Here is a 19,247-nt window from a genome sequence, read left to right on the forward strand (position 1 = left end):
GGTCACTAAGGGACAGCATAAGCTGTGAGCTTTGGTATCAGACTTGGGTTCAAATACCCACTCCTTACCTGCTAAGTGACCTTGGACAAGTCTCTTGAGTCCACTTGCTTCATTGTAAAATGGAGATACCAGTAGTCTTTATCTCATCCATTTGATTATAATAGCATTGATAATTTTGATAATAAAACTATACGATCCTTCTTATTTGATGTGATTAGGGTTGGTTGAAACAAAGCCAGTAAGGAGGAGAATCACACACACACAAAAAATCCATGTCTTACATATATTGAATTATAACTTACAATAAAATGTACTTATATAAAAATGTACATTTGTTTGCCAATTTTTTGATGGATGAGGCTGCTGATTAGACATGTCTTTCTGCCTAAACCACACCCACATTACATCACTGAAGATTTATAGTTTGGGTTTATATAAAGTGGAGCAGAAACTTAGACACTTGGGAAGAAGTCCAAGTGCAGAATCCTTCCAGAGTTCCACACTTTTGTCATCTCCATCTGGCAGTTATCTTGTGCATATGCCTCATTTGACGTGACTTTTTTTAGTGACTTCCCTTTTTATTGAGTCTTTTCCATTTAACTTAGATTTGGTAGACATCTTTCTTTTCCTTTCTGCATTCCATCAGTTATTGTAAACTTTCATTAAGTCACATGACTCCAATAGCAAGCACAACTGACATAAACAGACTTGGGAATAAACTCAAGGCACCATACCTAAGAATAGAACTCAACCGATTGGAGCAGGAGTTCATGGGATTTAGAGCAAAGCCTCTTGGACAAGACCAGTCTGTGTGTTTTGGGCAGCGAGTAATACATGACAGAAGGCATGGTGTGTTGGTTAAGTTGAGGTTGGTGTCTTAGCTGTTATAAAAAAATACTTTAGACAGGGTGGCCTAGACAACAGAAATTTATTTCTCACTGTTTTTGATGCTGGAAGTCTGAGATCAGAGTGCTAGCATGGTTGGATTCTGGTAAGGACTCTCTGGTTTGCAGACAGCTGTGTCCTCTCTGTATCCTCACGTGGGGAGCTGGGGGGAGAGGGGGACAGAGAGAGAGAGAGACAGGGAGAGAGAGGCAGGGACAGGGAGGGAAGGAGAGAGAGATCTAGTCTCCTTTTCTTATAAAGACACTGATCCCCTTTGTGAGGGCTCCAACATTATGACCTACTTACCTCCCAAAGGTTCCACCTCCAAATACCGTTCTTTTTTTTTTTTTTTTTTTTTAAGATTTTAAAATGTTTATTTATTTGACAGAGAGAGAGAGAGAGCACAAGCAGGGGGAGCGGCAGGCAGAAGGAGAGGGAGAAGTGGACTCCCCACTCAGCAAGGCACCCGATGTGGGGCTCGATCCCAGGACCCTGGGATCATGACCTGAGCCGAAGGCAGTTGCTTAACCAACTGAACCACCCAGGCACCCCTCCAAATACCATTCTTCAACACAGGGCTTCAGCACATGAACTTGAGGGGACACAAACATTCGGTCCATAGCAGTCAGTAATAATCAGCCTGAATAATGACGGCTAACATGTCATAAGCTCTTACTATGTGTCACACACCATGTAAAATACTTTCTATACCTTATCCTATTTGATCCTCCCCAAAACCTTGTGAGGGAGGTATTGTTGGTATTCCCAGGCTACAAATAAGGAGACCGATGCTCAGAGAGGGTAAGCCATTTGACCAGGGCCACACAGCAGTCTAGTGGTAGGTCTGGGATTCAAAACGTGGTGAGGGGTGGGAGGGGCTAGAAGAGCCTGTGATGTCCTCCCCTGGATGGAGGGAGGATGCCTCCGAGATGGGCAGGACAGCATGGACTGGAGTCAGTTAGTTAACAAATATCAAGTAAGCTCCGACTTTGTACCAGGTTGAGGAGACTAAGACCAGAGTAACATGTCCTAGCAGAGAAAACATACAATGAATAAGTAAGCAAAGGAACAAGGTCATTTCAGTATAAATATATTGGGAAAACAAAATAGGACAATGTGATAGAGGGAGGGTGACTTGGAGGATGTGGTGGTCAGGATGGTGGCAGAAGACTTCTCTAAGGAGTTGACATCTAAGTGAGATCCAAAGGATGAGGGATAGCTGCCTCTGTGGGGGCCTGAGAGAAGAGATGTTTAGGCAAAGGAAGCAGCCAGTGCAAAGGCCCTGAGGCAGGAGTGAACCAGTGTGCCTGAGTAGCATGGAGGGGCCAGTGTGGCTGGAGTGGAGTGAGCAAGGGTGGGGGAAGAGGAGGGCAGAGGGCTACCTTGGAGGAGGATGGGGCTGGAGGGACCAAAGAAGCTTCTGGAAAGGATGGAGTGGCTGAAGGGTGAGGGGTCAGCTTTGCTCCCCACCTACTCCTCACCCCAGTCTTCTCTCTCTGATTCTCTCAACTCAGGGGTCTACTGGCTTTCCCGGGCCCCTGGGGCCATTAGGAGAAAAAGGGAAGCGGGTGAGTCGTGATCCCGGGGTCCGGGGAGAGGGTAGGGCTTGTCTGGGGGAACATGTGTGGCTCTGCAGGACAGTGGGGAGGCCCCTGTGTGGCTGTATCCAAGCCCGGAAACACTTGTCTGCACACATATCCCCAGACGCAGCGCAGGGCCCATGTAGGTGACCCCACCGGGCATTCCTGAATGTGTGTGCCAGTGTGCATGGGCCTCTCAGTGTGGGTCGGATGGGGTCTGGGTGCTGCAACGTGTGGGCCTGTGGTAAGCAAGGACCCAGGCCTGCGTGCACGTGTGTGACTGTGGATGTAAGTGTGTGTGCGAAAGGGTATGGATATGCACACACGTGCACATCTGTGTACACCGAGTGTGTACACGAGCATGCTGTGTGTGCACTGTCGCTGTGTCAGTGGGCATGGAGTGCACACATGTGAGTCTGTGTGTACTGCTGTGCTTATAAGGACCGCGTCCTCCTGTGAATCCATGCGTGCACGTGTTTACATTGAGTGTGCATGTGTGCAAGGGACAGATTGCACGAGGAGCTCCAGGTGTCAACCCGAGGCTGCGGGTCACCCAACGTGTGCTGCTATGGCATGCAGTCTGGGAGAAGTGGGTGTCCTTCTGGGCTTGTGTTTGGACCCTGTAGGTGCAATCACAGGTGTAACTGGGTGTCTGTGATCTTTGCACAGTGAGAGAGAGAGAGAGAGAGAGAGAGAGAAAGGCTTGTGAATAAACGTGCAGCAGACCTCTTTCTGGGTCTGTGCCTGGATGCATCTGTGTGCGTCAGGTCTTTGCATCATAACTTTCTTCTGCTTCCCCCTCACCTGATTTATTTTCCAGGGGAAGGCGGGGCAGCCAGGCCTGGAAGGAGAGCGGGGACCACCAGTAAGAAAGATGGCTCCCCCATTCTGCCGGGCCTGGGGGGGGCAGGGCTGGAAGGAGGGGCTGCGGGAGGAGAGGCAGTGGGGAGGTCGTACGTGGGCAGGGCAGCGGGTTTGGGTTACGTCGGTGTCCCTGGTAGGGCAAGGAGGAGTCACAGAGGGAGGGGGCCCAGAGGACTCGGGCTCATCTCCTAGGCTTCCCCCACCTCTTGCTTCTAATCTTTGCTTCTTTTCTACTCAGGGCTCCCGCGGAGAGAGGGGGCAGCCTGGTGCCACCGGGCAACCAGGCCCCAAGGTATGGGCTGGGCAGGTGATCAGGCCCCCATGCGGGCCCCCTGGCCCAGGCTCCTCAAGGCCCTCTAGGAAGCCCTCCCAGTTGGGTTTGTCCTGCAGCCTGAATCTTATCCATTGTGTCCTAGGGCGATGTGGGCCAGGATGGGGCCGCTGGGATCCCTGGAGAAAAGGTGAGCATGTGTCACGTCCAGATGGGAGACAAACCCAGGAGGGAGGGAGGCAGTATGACGCGGTGGAAGGAACCCAGCCTCTAAAGTCCCAGCTCTGCCACTTGACTGCTGTGTGACCCTGGGCAAGTCACTCGACCTCTCTGGGCCTCGTTTTCCCCCTCTATGAGCTGGGAATACCACAGTCCCCACCGCAAAGGGCTGCAGTGGCACAGGACATGACTGACTGCGTGTCGCGCATCTGGCCCCATGCCCAGTGGGCAGAAAGTGTCAGTAGGCTTGTCCTTATGTGGGGCTCAGGGGGCCAGGCCAGAGGGATGAGGCCATGGTTTCTGGTTCCATTTCAGGGCCTCCCAGGTCTGCAAGGCCCTCCTGGATTTTCTGGGCCAAAGGGTCCCCCTGTAAGTGAGTGCACCCTAATTGGGGGTGGCCTGGAGGGAGCCAGGGAGTGGGGAGACTCCTTAGTCATGCCTCGTCTCTCTCCTACCTTGTCCCCCAGGGCCCCCAGGGGAAAGATGGACGTCCTGGGCACCCTGGTCAGAGAGGAGAATTGGTGAGTGGCCTCTGGACTTCTGAGCCCTGGCCTCATTAGGCTCTCTAGTTCTTCCTCCTGTGTGACACCCCTTTTAATTTCCCCCCAGGGCTTCCAAGGTCAGACAGGCCCACCTGGACCAGCTGGTGTCGTGGGTCCTCAGGTCAGAACGGACCCCACAGGTCTTCCCAGTTTTGCACCAGTTGGGAGATAGGTGGGGGGAAGCGCATCTCAGACAGCCCCCCCCCCCAATGCTGGACCACCTCCATTCAAGATAAGCTTCCTTCCTCTTCAGGGAAAGACAGGAGAAGCTGGACCTCTGGGTGAGAGGGGCCCCCCAGGCCCTCCTGGACCTCCCGGTGAACAAGGTCTTCCGGGCCTGGAAGGCAGAGAGGGTGTCAAGGTGAGACCCTGCCCCCTAGGAAATCTCAAAGTTTCCTCAATGGTCCCGTGCCACCCCAGGCCTCAGAATCAACCCCATGGGGGAGGGGGCCCAGATTCACAGACTAGGAGGAAACACCCCTTCTCTGGAGCCTGACCTTCCTCCTCTGCACTCCTACAGGGGGACCTGGGACCACCAGGACCCCTTGGGAAGGAAGGACCACCTGGACCCAGGGGCTTCCCCGGCCCCCAAGGAACCCCTGGGGACCCAGTGAGTATCCTTTGGAGCCCCCTCCCCCCCACAAATGTACCTGGTTGGGCTGTGAAGCGGAGGAGGAGGGGGGCTCTGGGGAGGAACATGGTGGTGGCATCCTGGGGACAACCGTGGAAGTAAAGCAGGGACCTGGAGGAGATAGACCCCTGACCCTCAGTGCCTAGGACGAGGCGGGAACTGTGAGCCTCCAGAAGACAGGACCTGAGCACACCCTTGGGCGTCTCTTGACTGAATCATCTCCTCCTTCAGGGACCTATTGGTTTAAAGGGTGACAAAGGCCCCCTGGGCCCCGTTGGAGCCAACGTAAGTGTAACCCCATCTGCTGGGTGGGGGGCAGGGTGGAAGGGCCTTGGGGCATCTGGGAAGCTGGGCATTGCCATGATTAAGTCCACTCTTTTGGGTGTCAAACAGGCCTGGGTCACACCCATGACCTCAGTTTTCTCACCTGTAACATGGCCCCATCCGTGAGATGATCCGTCCCACACTTACTGCATGCCAGACATCAACATATAAAAATCTCCTTTCTCCTGGAGCTTATATTCTAGTTGAGGAGATAAGGAATCAGTGGTGATGAATAGCACAGAGAAGGGGGAGTAGGAAGAGAGGCGTTGAAATGAGCTCGTCAAGGAAGGCCTCCTGAGAAGGTGACATTTGAGCTGAGACCTGAGGGAGGTGGAGAAGGAGCCATGCGGATATATAAGGGAAGAGTGTTCCAGGCAGTGGGAATAGCATGCGCAAAGGCCCTGGGGCTGGAGTGTGCGCGGCATGTTGGAGGAAATGGTGAGGCCTGTGTGGCTGGAAGGAAGAGAGTGAGGGGGGTGAGTGGGAGACAGAGAGGGCGGGAGGTAATGGGGCAGGTTGTGCGGGGCCTGTGTAAGGACGATTTCCCATTTCCTGAGTAAGCTGGAAGCTGTGGAGGGCTGTGAGCAGGGGGACATGTGTGCCCTGACTCAGGTGTCCCTCTGGCTGCTGTGGGGAAGGGAACAGAGTCGATAAGACACCAGTAGCTCCTTAACTCCGTGCCTGGTGGCTTGAAAGGCCTCTATCAGTGAGAACTACTTTGCTACTTTTCCTGACCCTTTACCCCTGTTTTCAGGGCTCCCCTGGGGAGCGGGGGCCACTGGGCCCAGCAGGAGGCATTGGGCTTCCCGGCCAAAGTGGAGGCCCAGGCCCTGTTGGCCCTGCAGGCGAGAAGGGGTCCCCGGTGAGTGCCTGCCCACTACATTCCTCAAGCATCCTCAGGACCCCACATACCAGGACCTTCCCTCTTCCCTGGCCCCTGACATCCCCACTTCCACTCCCCCATCAGGGTGAACGTGGCCCCCCTGGACCCATAGGTAAAGATGGGATCCCAGGGCCCCTGGGGCTTCCCGGACCCCCTGGATCTGTTGGGCCGTCTGGCGAGGATGGGGACAAGGTGAGCGTTCATGCAGAGGGCGGGCCTCGGGGTCTCAGGGTATGGAGAGTCCAAGTTGGTCCTCCCTCATCCCGTTTCCTCTGCAGGGGGAAGTGGGCCCCCCCGGTAGCAAGGGGAACAAAGGCGACAAAGGGGATGCGGTGAGTGTGGGGCCCCAGGGAGGGAAGTGGTCCTGGGGGAAGACAGAGGGATGTGAAGGATGGGGTGGGTAGCTGGGGCCCCGAGAGAATGGGAAGGGTGCTGGGGTATGACCCCCTCCTCTCTCTTTCCTTGGTGGCATCATTCTCTCTGTCTGTGACTCTGCATGGCTCCGAGGCATCGCATCCTCAGCTTCCCCGCAGGACTTCAGCCACAGTGCACAGCGTCTGTGAGCCAGCTCAGTCCCTGGAGGGACTTCTGGGGAAAGTCCTGTTGGGCCAAGCTCAGGATGATGTCTGTGTCTGATCCTGTCGGTTGATGGCTAGGAACACAGGGCTGTACAGGGAGCAGCTGTTGCTTCCTGGTGGGTGGAGTGGGAGGCAGTGGTTGTCATCTTGAGTGCCCTCCTAATCTTGAACTTGAGGTGTTTTTTTGGCTGTGTTCCCTCCACCAGGGCCCACCTGGACCAACAGGAGTACGGGGTCCTGTGGGGCACCCAGGCTCCCCGGTGAGTGCTCCTGGCTTTGTGACCATCCCCTGGATCCCACATAGGAAGGGACAGGGTTCTCCACCATGACCTAGACCCAAACTCAACCCCAATCCTGATCTACCCCGCCATGCTGACATCCAACAGGAACTACCCCCAGAATCTGACTCAATCCCAGTCTCAACCTGAATCCTGAAGGCCCTCACGGTCCCAGTCTTAACCCGACCCACGACCTTAACCTCAATCCCAACTCAAACTTTATCTTCAAATCTGAACCTTGACCCCATCCTACCCTTAACCCCAACTCTGACCCACCCTCCAATGCTGACCCCAAACCTGAACTCAAACTTTGAATCTGACCTTGGCCCCAACCTTAAACTCAACCCTAAATTCCATCTCAGCCCCATCATGACCTTGACCTCAACTCACCACCCAATGCCCATCTCACCACCCAATATCCATATGAAAACTTTGACTCAACCCTTTACTTAATTCCCAAACTTTGACCCTTAGCCTGCACCCCCCAATGCCAAGTCCAACCCTGACCCTTTCCAAACTTAATCCCAACCCTGACTGTAATTGTTAACCTCAGTCCTGACTTTGACCCTGAGCCTATCTCCAACCCTTGACCCAGACCCTACCTGTGCCCTGCTTCTGTCCTTCTCCCAGGGGGCAGATGGGGCTCAGGGACGCCGGGGACCACCAGGCCTCTTTGGGCAGAAAGGAGATGACGGAGTGAGAGGCTTCGTGGGGATGATTGGCCCTCCTGGCCTGCAGGTGGGTGTCTGAGTTTGGGGGTGTGGCCTCTTTCCCTGCACTCTGTGCTCCAATCTTTCTTCTTCTTTACACAGGGGCTGCCAGGTCCTCCTGGAGAGAAAGGGGAGGTTGGAGACGTAGGGTCCATGGTATGGACAACCTGGGGAAGGTGGGAGGGGGAAGAGGATAGCAGAGTGGTGGTGGCCATTACATCAGTTTTGGGGGGGTGGTGTCACAGGGCACGTTGTCATTTTAAGGTGATGCCGGTCACCAACATTAAGGATGGTGTTTGTGGTTAGTGGTGCCTTTGGGGAGTCATGAGGTCACTGGATGCTATGCTGACTGTCCCACAGGGTCCCCATGGAGCTCCAGGGCCTAGGGGTCCCCATGGCCCCAGTGGATCAGAGGTGAGAACTCGGTGGGGGGTGGGGCAGGATGCCTGAGAGGTGGGGTCCTCCATTTCCCAAAAATGGGCTGTTGGGATCCCACAGTCCCACATCTACCCCCTTGCTGTCTCTCCAGGGCCCTCCAGGGCTGCCTGGGGGAGTTGGTCAGCCGGGCGCTGTGGGCGAGAAGGTGAGAGAAAGGGGGCAGGGGGCTGCCTAGGGTGGGGGAGACACAGCCAGTCCTGCTTGGGGGTGGCTGTTCTGGGGAGCTCCTCCCTGTCCTTCATTATCAGACCTCTCCCTACCCTGACTTTGACTCCTGCAGGGTGAGCCAGGGGAGGCTGGAGACCCAGGACCCCCAGGAACCCCAGGCATCCCTGTGAGTGACTGTGTCCTATACCCCTGCACCCATCTCAGGGAACCCCTGTCCCCTGGGCATCTTGGGGCACCCTGACCTCTGGGCAGGTCTGAGTCAGCCACTGACTCAGGACCTATGGGTATCCCCAGTTATCTTGATGACAGAGTCCTGGAAGGTCTCAGATAGGGCTGCTACATAGAGTTCTTCAGGTTGTACACCTACAGGAGGGTGTGGGGCTGGGGGTGCAGGTGAGGGCTCAGATCCAAGCTATGAACCCGGAGTGGGGGATGAACTTCCCAGAGGGATCCCCTTTCCTAACTCACTCCAGTGTGGCATGTGGGCTAGACCAGCCTTGGTCATGATCTCTGAGCAACTGGACCATCCTGGCCCCTGACTCTGATAAATCCTAGATAACCTTTGACCTCTGACCCTTTGACAGAGGGTCTAGCTCCTCTGACCCCTGGCCCCAGGAAAGTCCCAGACCACCCAGATTCCTGAGTCCAGGGATGCTAACCCTTTGAAGAGTCCAGGCTATTCTGACCTCTGACCTCTGTTTCTGCAAAGGGGCCCAAGGGAGAAATTGGTGAAAAGGGGGACTCAGGCCCATCTGGGGCTGCTGGACCCCCAGGCAAGAAAGGCCCCCCTGGAGAGGATGGAGCCAAAGGGAATGTGGTGAGTCCTGGGACAGGTGGAGGCAGAGATCGGGGAGGGGCACTTATGTCCACTTGAACCTGATCCCTAACTTCTATCGAGGGGTTCTTCCTCCAATGTGCTGATTCCCTGAGCAACCCAGAACGTGGCTGAATACTGAACGAATGGATGGTTATATGTCACTGTATGGGGTGCAACTTGCTCCCACATGGAAAGATTCTGAAAGTGTTGGAACCGTTGAGATTGACGCCTGGAGTTGGGGCTGATGTGGGATTTGGCCTTAGGGTGGAGGTTGAGACCCTCCCCCCATCGTGGTGGGGCTTGGGGTGGGGTGGGAGGGCAGTGAGGAGCTTCAGGGTCTATGGAACCTCAGGTTGGATCTGACCCCTTTTCTGAGGGTCAGGCCTATCTGTGAGTCCCGAGCTGGGAGTCGCCTGGAGGACAAAGTGAAGTGATGCATGTCACAGGCTTAGCTCAGACCTGTACACATTAGACTCTAGAATGTTCACTCTCCCAGGGTGGGGATTTTGCGTTTTGTTCACTAGCATATCCTCAGCAGTCCAAGCTGTGCTTGGGGGCAGTTCATCTGTCAAATAAATGAACGAATGCCCGATAATTCAGAGAGGTGATTATTCCTCGTTCTGTCTTCCAGGGCCCCACTGGGCTCCCAGGAGATCTAGGACCCCCCGGAGACCCTGGAGTTTCGGTGGGTGTGAGGTGCCCCCCTACAAGCCCCCACATATTCCTAATTCTTTTCCCATCTCCCCACCCTCCACAGGCTTGGGCAAGGTCAGTGGAACAAATAACCACGTTGCCCTCCGTTTCCCCCCGCAAATTCTTAAGTGCCTCCATGATCCCTGCCCCCCCCACAGGGTATCGATGGCTCCCCAGGAGAGAAGGGAGACCCTGGTGATGTCGGGGGACCGGTGAGTGGGGGAGCAGAGGATGTGGTGCTGGTAGAGGGGGGTTGGGGTGGGTGAGTGGGTGAACTGGGGTGAACCGGGGGAGTCAGAAGAGTAGGTGGATGAGGTGCCCAGGACCCCTGTAGATGCACTTGCTTCACCTCTCTGAGGCTTCACCATGAATGTGAGCGGCTTCAAGGAGGAGGTGGGAGATGGCTGGTGTTGGCATGATGTCTGGGGAAGGCTGTCTGGATCAGAGGCATCTTGAAATACAGTCACGCTCGACCAATGTGAGCTAATACTATCCTGCTGCTGTTATATATCTGTAGGGTCCACCTGGGGCTTCTGGGGAACCTGGCCCCCCTGGGCCTCCTGGCAGGAGGGTGAGTGAGACCTGCCTCCTGGCTGTCCTGGCTCCATCCTTGCCCCACCTCACTCCCACAGGTCCCCCTAAACCCCACAGACCCCTATCAACTCAACAGACCCCCTTTACCCCCAAAGCTCCCCCCCACATACTCTTTCCCTCCTCAGGGTCCTTCAGGCCGCATGGGTCGAGAAGGCAGAGAAGGGGAGAAAGGGGCCAAGGTGAGTACCCCCCACCCAGGGAAGTGTCCCTGTGCGGACACTCGACCAATAGTTGGACCATCGGAATGGGTGTCCCAATACCCTCCTCCTCCCTGATGGTTGTTGACTTGGAGGCCAGGAGAAAGTTTCCCTCTGACTCTTTCTGCTCTTCCCTTGCCCTGGTCTATCAGGGGGAGCCAGGTCCTGATGGACCCCCAGGGATGACAGGCCCAGTGGGGGCTCGAGGGCCCCCCGGACGTGTGGGGCCTGAGGGTCTTCGAGGGATCCCCGGCCCTGTGGTGAGTGGGGTGAGAACGGGGATGGGGTGGGGTGGGATCAGGCCCTGTCTGTGTGCTCCTATCCTATACTTTTTCACCCCAATCTGGAGCGGCTGACCCTGGCCGGGGGTGGGGGCATCCACACTGAGTTCTGGCTGAGGGCAGCATTCCCATGTTCTGCTTCATCCTAGGGTGAACCAGGCCTCCTGGGACCTCCTGGGCAGATGGGCCCTCCTGGACCCCTGGTAAGAGACTTCTTTGTCCCTCATGTCCTGGCACTGAGAACCACACTGGGTGTCCAGAGACCGTCTAGTGACTGTGGGTCTGGTGGTGCAGGCTGACCCCTCACTGACTATCCATCTGACAGTCTACCCTGACCATCTATACTAACCATCTATTCTGACCACTTATCTTGATGGTCTACCCTGACCAACCACACTGACTCTCCATCTTGGTGGTCTACACCGATCATCTACACTGAGCCTCCGTCTTGGTGGTTCATACTGACCACAGTGACGCTCCATCTTGATAGGCCAAACTGACCATCTATCTTGCTAGTCTACCCTGACCCCCCACACTGATCCTGACCACTGACCATTCATATTGGCTATGCTCCAACCCCTTCATTATCCCTTGTCATTCCTCCTCTCTCCTGACCATCCCCATGACCCCATCCCTGGTAGTTCCCACTTGAAATCTGGGTAATTTCCTATTTGACTATCCCCTAATCACCCACATGAACCTTGAGATTTCATGTTTGAGTCTCACTAACTGAGCCTCACCCTCGTTCCAGGGGCCCTCTGGCCTTCCAGGATTGAAGGGGGATGCTGGCCTCAAGGGGGAAAAGGTAAGGACATGTCCTTCCATTATTCTCCCTCCATCTCCTCCACCTTTACCTCCCTCCCGGGCCAGAGGGCTGGCAGATTGGGGTCTCCTCTGCTCCCACACTCATTACCCCAAGGCTCCAGAAGAAAAATCCACCAGCATCCCCCCCCCCCACCATATTTCTTTCCCCATATGTACCTCTCTTGTCTTCCAGGGCCACATTGGATTAATTGGCCTCATCGGCCCCCCTGGGGAAGCTGGTGAGAAAGGGGATCAGGGGTTGCCAGGCGTGCAGGGCCCCCCTGGCCCCCAGGGAGAACCTGTGAGTCCTATCCCAAGTGGGAAGAATGTGTTCAGAGGAAGGGGTGGGTGGGGAGGCAGAACTGGGGCTTATTTGGAGACTGCATGTTTGGGAACTGGGTCTAGAATGATAGGGGTTGTGTCTGGGGAAAATGAGGGGCTCTATCTGGGGATATGCAAGTTGGACGCTGTGTCTGTGGCTTGTTCTTTTGAGGGCACTAGAGGCTTTTCTGGGGGATGTGCCTGGATCATAGGGGTGAACCCCATCAATGATGACCTTGATGTCCTTTCTTTAGGGTCCCCCTGGTCCCATCGGCTCTCTGGGCCACCCTGGGCCCCCAGGCGTGGTGGTGAGTAAGAGGGGTTTGTGGGGTGGGGTTACCGTGGTGGGCCAGCTGGGACTCCAGCCCTCCCTGTCTCTACCCCACAGGGTCCTCTGGGACAGAAAGGCTCCAAGGGGTCCCCGGTGAGTATATGCTGTCCCTTGGGCTCCCACATCCCGGCTTCCCGCCCCCTGCAACTTCACCACACCTCAGTGCCTTTGCATTGTTCATTTTTTCAATCAATCATGCGTTCAACGGATATTTATTCAACACCTACCGTTGTATTTTATCAAATCTGAGATGCCATCAATTGTAAGATGCGCCATTATTTTAGAAACTACTATGAATGAGAGCAGTTTTGACAAGGAGACTATGATTTGCCGAAGATGTTAAGATGTTGATTTCAGAGATGTTAAACTATGGAAAGAAAATGTGCGTTTTATCCTTGGTGCTAAACTGTGCATGTCCTTCGCCCAGGGCTGTGTGCGTGAGTGTGTGTGTGTGTGAGTGTGTATGTGTGTTGGCAGGAAGGGGTCTCCATAGACAGAGTTCACTCCCAAGTGACTTCTCCCTACAGGGATCCTTTGGTCCCCGTGGCGATACTGGCCCCCCGGGGCCCCCCGGCCCCCCCGTAAGTTCCCCAGGGAGTATGTTGGAGTGTCCCAGGGGGTTCCCCAGTGCCCAGAACTGGTTGGGGCACACAGCAGGTGTTCAGGGTGTGCAGGTGGGGAGGGAGGTAACTTGAAAGCTGAGGGGGGGTCTGGGCTGTGTTGGGGGTTTAGGGGGACACCCATGGGGGCTCTCTGACTGGGTCTCATCTTGCTTGGCTCTGTCTCCCCGACCATCTCTCTCTCCCTGTCTCTCTCATCTCTTCATCTATCTCTCCTGGCCTTTTGCTGTCTCTTCCAAATACTTGTTCCCTTGTTTTGTCTGTTTCTCTTCTGCGTGCGCTCCCTCTCTCTCTGCTTTCCTTGCCTCACCTGTGGATCTCCCTTTCACTGTGTTATTACTTTGGCTTTTCCCCATCTCTGGGTCTTTCTGTCTCTCCCTCCTGTGTGTCTGTCTCTGTCTCTGTCTGCTTCTCCATCTCCCCCGCCCCTTTGTGTATCTCTCTCTCCCCTTTCTTATCGCTCCCCCCCCCCCACCCCGCCGTGTCTTGCTACCTCCCATGTCTCTCTCATCTTGGCTTGTCTCTCTTCCTGTCTCTCCTCCTGCGTCTCTGCTCTCCTCCCCCCCATCCCCACCCCTGCTCAGGGTTCCCCAGCTGAGCTTCATGGGCTGCACCGGCGCCGGCGCTCTCTCCCAGGCCCAGGGGCGCTAGAGGCCCCGGAGGGTGGCCTGGAGGAGGTGCTGGCCTCACTCACTTCGCTGGGCTTTGAGCTGGAGCAGATGCGGCGCCCTCCGGGCACAGCTGAGCGCCCGGGCCTCGTGTGCAGTGAGCTGCACCTCAACCACCCGCACCTGCCTGACGGTGAGGTCCCTCCCTGGCCGGGTGGGCAGGAAGCCCGTGGGGTCCCGCCCCTGCTCACTCACCCACCTGGCCCTGCGGCAGGGGAATACTGGATTGACCCCAACCAGGGCTGTGCGAGGGACTCGCTCAGGGTTTTCTGCAACTTCACGGCAGGAGGGGAGACTTGCCTCTATCCTGACAAGAAGTTTGAGATGGTGAGTGCCTGGAGGAGGTGGGGGAGAGAAAGGGCTCCGGAAGCCATCCCCAACCCCCCATCACCAAAGGCTATATCCCGCCTCCCCTCCAGTGCACATACCAGGCTTTGTCTGGGACCTTACCCTTCCTTTAGCCAACATTTATTGAGCACCTGCTGTATGCCAAGGCCTGTGAAGGGCTGGGACTACAGCAGAGAGTCAAAAAACAAAACAAAACAAAACTCTGCTTTTATGGAGCTTACCTTCTATGAGGAAAGATAGACCAAAAAAATCTAGTAAGGAAAGTGGAAATGGTGGCAAACCTTTCAATAGGGTGTATGTGTGCCAGGCTGTTCTAAGCACTTGGCTGCATTAGCACTGAGTCCAGCCACCTGGTGTGGGGGACAGGTGCCATCATTCCCAGAGAGAGAAGCTACGGCCCAGAGAAGTGATGGGATTACCCCAAGGCAGGCTGGCTCCAGAGGCCCAGCCCTTAACCACCACCTCTTGACCTGCTATCTCATAGGCCCACCGACTCACTGCCCTTCAGGCTGCGGGTTGGGAGGTGAGACCGCGTGGTTCCCCAGGAACACTGGGGTTCTCTATCAGGGAGCCCTGAGCCTCAGCCCCCCACCTCAAGCACCAGGCTCAGCAGCGTAGGGCCCCGGGCGAGCAGCGCCAGCTCTAGAACCCTGGGTGGGAATAGAGATGGCACCTCAGTCTTTTTCATCTGTAAAATGGGGATCAAGACAGTATCTGCCTCAGGATGGTTGTACAGTTGAGGTGCTGATGCACCTGTCAGGAACGCTGAGAAAACGCGGACTTGTGGTGCTGTGCTCTCTACGGCCGTAGGACCTGTAGCCAGCCCAGAGCCTGCAGAAATGCATGCTGATGGCCTTCTTATTGCTTTTTGTTATTTTTTGACCACTCAGAGCCCTGGTTTAGTAGGGCTCTGAACCCCCCCACCCCCCATGGGAATTTAGACGAGCTCAGACTCCCAAGTCGTGTGGACTTGACATCTAAACGGTTGCTGGTACCTGAAGTCTGAGCTGCTCTCACCAGCTCACCTTTGTCCTGCCCAGAGGTGCTGGGGACAGGACCGAGGAATGAATGATCCGGGGCTGGGTTCCCCAGACGCAGACCCTGAGACAAGGATTTGAGGGCAGGTCATTGATTTAGGAGGAGATCTCAGGAGGCACCGGGAGAGCAGAGGAGGGAAGTGAGAGGGGCTGGGGGAGGCGACTAATGCAGATTAAAATGTCACCATTGGGCACTGAAGGCTCAGTTCTACTGGGGGACTTTCAGGACGCCGGCAGGAGAGGGAGCCGGGCGTTTATCCACCAGCTCTTATCAGTCATTGGTTGAGGGCTGCCTCAGAGGGCAGGGACCCCCAGTCCCCTGGGCTGCCCGGCACACCAGCCAAGCTCACGTCCGTGGCCAGACAGCAGCCCAAGGGTCCTGGCTGTACAGGCTGCAGCTTTCAGGGTGGGGAGGTAAAGGCAGGGAAGACCTCGCTGGCACCCACGGCGTCTTCTATGCTGACTACCCCCTCCCATCCCCAGGTAAAAATGGCCTCCTGGTCCAGGGAAAAGCCGGGAAACTGGTATAGCACATTCCGTCGAGGGAAGAAGGTGAGTTGCTGGAGGCCGAGGTGGGGGATACTATGAAAACTGGTGGGAACTGGTGCAGGGGGAGTTGGAGGAAGGGCTCTGAGGGGTGAAAGGAGCAGGGAAGACTCAGCCCTGCCTTCATGGTGATTGCAGGCTTGGTGGAGGTGGCAGATTGGGGGTGGGCAGCATCAGATGTGTGATGGAGGAGGCGCAGGGTATGGTGGAAATCCAGAGGTGTGCTGAAAGTACCAGAGGCTTCCTGATAGCAGTCACAGATCAGCTGAGGCCTGTACAATGAGCTGGGTCAGCAAGTTAGGGAGGACAAGGAAAAGTGTTGCAGGCAGAGGGAACAGCATACACGAAGGCCCAGAGTTAAAAGAGGGTCTGCTGAATTTCAAGAGAAAGCCACTTGCTCTGCTCTAGAAAGTGCGAAGGGGAGTGTGGTAAGAAAGGAGGTGGGGGAGGGGCGCCTGGGTGGCTCAGTTGGTTGGGCGACTGCCTTCGGCTCAGGTCATGATCCTGGAGTCCCAGGATCAAGTCCCGCGTCGGGCTCCCTGCTCGGCGGGGAGTCTGCTTCTCCCTCTGACCCTCCCCCCTCTCATTCTCTCTCTCAAATAAATAAATAAAATCTTTAAAAAAAAAAAAAAAGAAAGGAGGTGGGGGAGGTAGGTGAGGGCTAGGCCCACCTCCCCCAGAAAGACCTGTGAGCAGCAGGGAGCCATGGAATGTGTTTAAGTGAGGGAAGGACCCAAATCTAATCTGTTAGAAAAGTGCCTCTGGGACTGGTGAGGATGGGGTGGAGGAGACTGCTATGTTGGTCCAAGAGAGTGAAGAGGTAGTCCAGGCTGGAGCTGGTGCTATGGGGGTGGGGAGGAGGGCATGGCTTGGAACATCTAGGAGGGAAGTCAATAGGACCTAGTCATTGCTGAGATGGAGGGCGGGAAGGAGAGTGTTGGTGGGCTGGTGCCTGGGGGGATTCTGAGATAGTAAATGAGAAGAGGAACAGCCTTGTTGGGTGGGGGTAACTTGGGTTCAGTTTGGGATTTGTTTATGTAACACATGTGTATATGCTAAGCACCGGAAAGGTAGCAGCAGATAAAACCCAGCTCCTGACTTCATGAAGCTGATACTCCACCAGGAACATAACCAAGGAAACAGGCAGACGATAACCAAAGAAACAAAGTTATAATATAATGTGGGGGTATCTTGGTTTGGGTTCCCCCAAAACAGACCCTTTGACAAAGACTCAGTTGCAAGTACTTTATCTGGGAGGTGATTCCAGAAAATATCAGTTGGGGAACATGGAAATGATACAGAGAAGAAAAGGAAACCAGAAGGGATGTATTACCCAGCCAGTTATCTCAAGCCCATGATATGTCAATAATATATTTTATTTGACGCAGTGCATCTGAAAGAGTGTCATATCAATATAAAGGCTACTGAGGCATTTTAGATTTCTTCCCTCTGAGTTCTGCAGAGTCTGATGCATATTTTACATTTATAGCATGTTGTAATTTGGGTACTAAATTTCATTGGAAGTTCTTGATCCATACTTAGATTTCATAAAATCTGCAGTTGAAAAGGTAGATTCACATATACTCAAGTTGTCCCACACCTGAGTTTTCTGATAACCGGACTGAGGCTCAATTATTAGTTATGAATTAAATAAAGTAAAACAAAATAATTAAATAATTTTAAATCAAACAATTAACATTTGAAGCAGTTTCCACCTCACTGGGTGCATTTCAAGTGCTCAGCGGCCACGTGTGCCTAGGGTCTCTCAAGGGAACCATGGGTGCTGGACGGCTGGTGGGGCCACCCAAAGAAGGGGACGAGGCAGAGGTGGCAGGATGGAGAGCCTGGGAGGTAGGTTCCTCAGAAAGAGTAGGGGTGACTGGGGCACCCTCACCTCCTGCTTTGTCCCACCCCCAGTTCTCCTACGTGGATGCTGATGGGTCCCCGGTGAGTGTGGTCCAGATGACCTTCCTAAAGTTGCTGAGCGCCACGGCCCGCCAGAGCTTCACCTATTCCTGCCAGAACTCTGCCGCCTGGCTGGACGAAGCTGCAGGCGACCACAGCCGCTCCCTCCGCTTCCTGGGAGCCAACGGGGAGGAGCTGTCTTTCAACCAGACAGCAGCAGCCACCATCACTGTCCCCTATGATGGCTGCCGGGTAAGGGGAGGGGCAGGGGCTGGCCAGGGTGGGGAGGGGCCTTGGCTGCCCTCCTACTAACTCGCCATTCTGTCTTCCCGTGGTCAGCTCCGGAAGGGACAGACAAAGACCCTCTTGGAGCTGAGCTCTTCCCGGGTGGGCTTCCTGCCTCTGTGGGATGTGGCGCCTGCTGACTTTGGCCAGACGAACCAGAAGTTTGGGTTTGAACTGGGGCCCGTCTGCTTTAGCAGCTGAGAGTCTCGGGGTGGGAGGGACAATGAGGGAGCCCCAGATGGGGCACTTTTGGTGCTGAGGCTTTGAAGCCATCATATTTATCGTATCCTGTGCCTATGGAGCCAGGGGAGAGTCTGCTCCTCACGGTCAAGCAATATTCTTTCTCCATTCCGGGGGGCTGGGGGGCTGCACACCCCTGGCCCAAGAGCCCAGCTTCCTCCTCACTGCACCGAAGCTGACATACTGTAGTCTGGCTCTTTCTCCCCTCTATGCCCACCCAACCCTCAACTCCCCACCCCTGATGCCCCATGCAATGAACTTCTAACTCAGAGCTGATGAATGCCCCCCCACCCTGCCCCCCCACTCCCTGGGCAGTGCTCTAAACACCCTGTGGTGCTACCCTTTCCAATAGTTAAGCACTGGATGTCTCCTGATCCCAGGCTGGGACCCCTTCACTCATTCCTATTTTCAGGTGGGTTCACAGTGAAGGAACTGAAGTCAGACTACAGAGGGAAGTGGGACTTCCCTGGACTGAGCTGTGTGGTCCTTCTGCTGCCGAGGCCCAGCTCTGAATACTGCCCCCCACCCATATCTCCCCAAACGCACCTTGCCATGCCAGGTGGGATGGGGGCCAAGATGGTGGGGGTGAATCAGGATCCTAATGGTGCTGCCCTATTTATACCTGGGTCTGGATTAAAAGGGAAAATCCCCTCTGTTGTATATTTAATCTGCTTCCTCCCTAGGGAAGGCTGGGATATGATGAGAGAGATTCTAGCATGATCCCCACTCCTCCAGGGCCATAGGGCATATTTGGCATCTCAAGTCTGAGAATAAACCAGTGAACTGTGTTCCTGTGTCTTTCATCTAGTGCTGGCTATATCTTTCTTAAGGTCAGGCTCTTGTCTCACCTGAGGTATCTGCCCCCACCCATCTTAACTGTGTCTTTTGGTAGAGGTGGCTTTGGGAGGTGGGGGCATCCAGTTCTAATGGTACTCACTGAAGACGTTGGGTCTGTTTACCAATTCAGGCCCCTAGAAGAAAAGTTGAAAATTGCCAGATCTCTAAGAGAGATCTTAAATGTTTTTGCTATAAAAAAAGAAATGGTAATTATGTGATATGATGCAGGTGTTAGCTAATGCTATAGTAGTAATCATTTTGCAATATACAAGTGTATCAAATCAACAGGTTGTATGTCTTAGACTTACACAATATCATATGTCAATTCTATGTCAATAAAGCTGGAAAAAAT

The 19,247-nt window shown here is 54.8% G+C and overlaps 1 protein-coding gene across 1 annotated transcript in view; it reads left to right on the plus strand.

The window, feature by feature from the left end:
- The window catches only part of COL5A3 (collagen type V alpha 3 chain), a 36,382-nt gene extending 17,542 nt beyond the window's left edge, over nucleotides 1-18,840 (plus strand). The window contains exons 32-67 of the mRNA XM_044918087.1: nucleotides 2,400-2,453; nucleotides 3,286-3,330; nucleotides 3,568-3,621; nucleotides 3,746-3,790; nucleotides 4,135-4,188; nucleotides 4,287-4,340; nucleotides 4,429-4,482; nucleotides 4,615-4,722; nucleotides 4,882-4,971; nucleotides 5,224-5,277; nucleotides 6,071-6,178; nucleotides 6,284-6,391; nucleotides 6,478-6,531; nucleotides 6,984-7,037; nucleotides 7,686-7,793; nucleotides 7,868-7,921; nucleotides 8,126-8,179; nucleotides 8,295-8,348; nucleotides 8,484-8,537; nucleotides 9,081-9,188; nucleotides 9,820-9,873; nucleotides 10,040-10,093; nucleotides 10,399-10,452; nucleotides 10,601-10,654; nucleotides 10,825-10,932; nucleotides 11,103-11,156; nucleotides 11,705-11,758; nucleotides 11,951-12,058; nucleotides 12,333-12,386; nucleotides 12,467-12,502; nucleotides 12,937-12,990; nucleotides 13,614-13,830; nucleotides 13,912-14,024; nucleotides 15,566-15,634; nucleotides 17,546-17,785; nucleotides 17,873-18,840. Of these exons, the coding sequence (XP_044774022.1) occupies nucleotides 2,400-2,453; nucleotides 3,286-3,330; nucleotides 3,568-3,621; nucleotides 3,746-3,790; nucleotides 4,135-4,188; nucleotides 4,287-4,340; nucleotides 4,429-4,482; nucleotides 4,615-4,722; nucleotides 4,882-4,971; nucleotides 5,224-5,277; nucleotides 6,071-6,178; nucleotides 6,284-6,391; nucleotides 6,478-6,531; nucleotides 6,984-7,037; nucleotides 7,686-7,793; nucleotides 7,868-7,921; nucleotides 8,126-8,179; nucleotides 8,295-8,348; nucleotides 8,484-8,537; nucleotides 9,081-9,188; nucleotides 9,820-9,873; nucleotides 10,040-10,093; nucleotides 10,399-10,452; nucleotides 10,601-10,654; nucleotides 10,825-10,932; nucleotides 11,103-11,156; nucleotides 11,705-11,758; nucleotides 11,951-12,058; nucleotides 12,333-12,386; nucleotides 12,467-12,502; nucleotides 12,937-12,990; nucleotides 13,614-13,830; nucleotides 13,912-14,024; nucleotides 15,566-15,634; nucleotides 17,546-17,785; nucleotides 17,873-18,019 (2,838 nt within the window). The 3' untranslated portion in view covers nucleotides 18,020-18,840. The remainder of the gene's footprint in view (nucleotides 1-2,399; nucleotides 2,454-3,285; nucleotides 3,331-3,567; nucleotides 3,622-3,745; nucleotides 3,791-4,134; nucleotides 4,189-4,286; nucleotides 4,341-4,428; nucleotides 4,483-4,614; nucleotides 4,723-4,881; nucleotides 4,972-5,223; nucleotides 5,278-6,070; nucleotides 6,179-6,283; nucleotides 6,392-6,477; nucleotides 6,532-6,983; nucleotides 7,038-7,685; nucleotides 7,794-7,867; nucleotides 7,922-8,125; nucleotides 8,180-8,294; nucleotides 8,349-8,483; nucleotides 8,538-9,080; nucleotides 9,189-9,819; nucleotides 9,874-10,039; nucleotides 10,094-10,398; nucleotides 10,453-10,600; nucleotides 10,655-10,824; nucleotides 10,933-11,102; nucleotides 11,157-11,704; nucleotides 11,759-11,950; nucleotides 12,059-12,332; nucleotides 12,387-12,466; nucleotides 12,503-12,936; nucleotides 12,991-13,613; nucleotides 13,831-13,911; nucleotides 14,025-15,565; nucleotides 15,635-17,545; nucleotides 17,786-17,872) is intronic.
- Nucleotides 18,841-19,247: the final 407 nt, after the last annotated feature.

Source organism: Neomonachus schauinslandi, chromosome 1 (genome assembly GCF_002201575.2).
Source record: "Neomonachus schauinslandi chromosome 1, ASM220157v2, whole genome shotgun sequence".
Taxonomy (NCBI): Eukaryota; Metazoa; Chordata; class Mammalia; order Carnivora; family Phocidae; genus Neomonachus; species Neomonachus schauinslandi.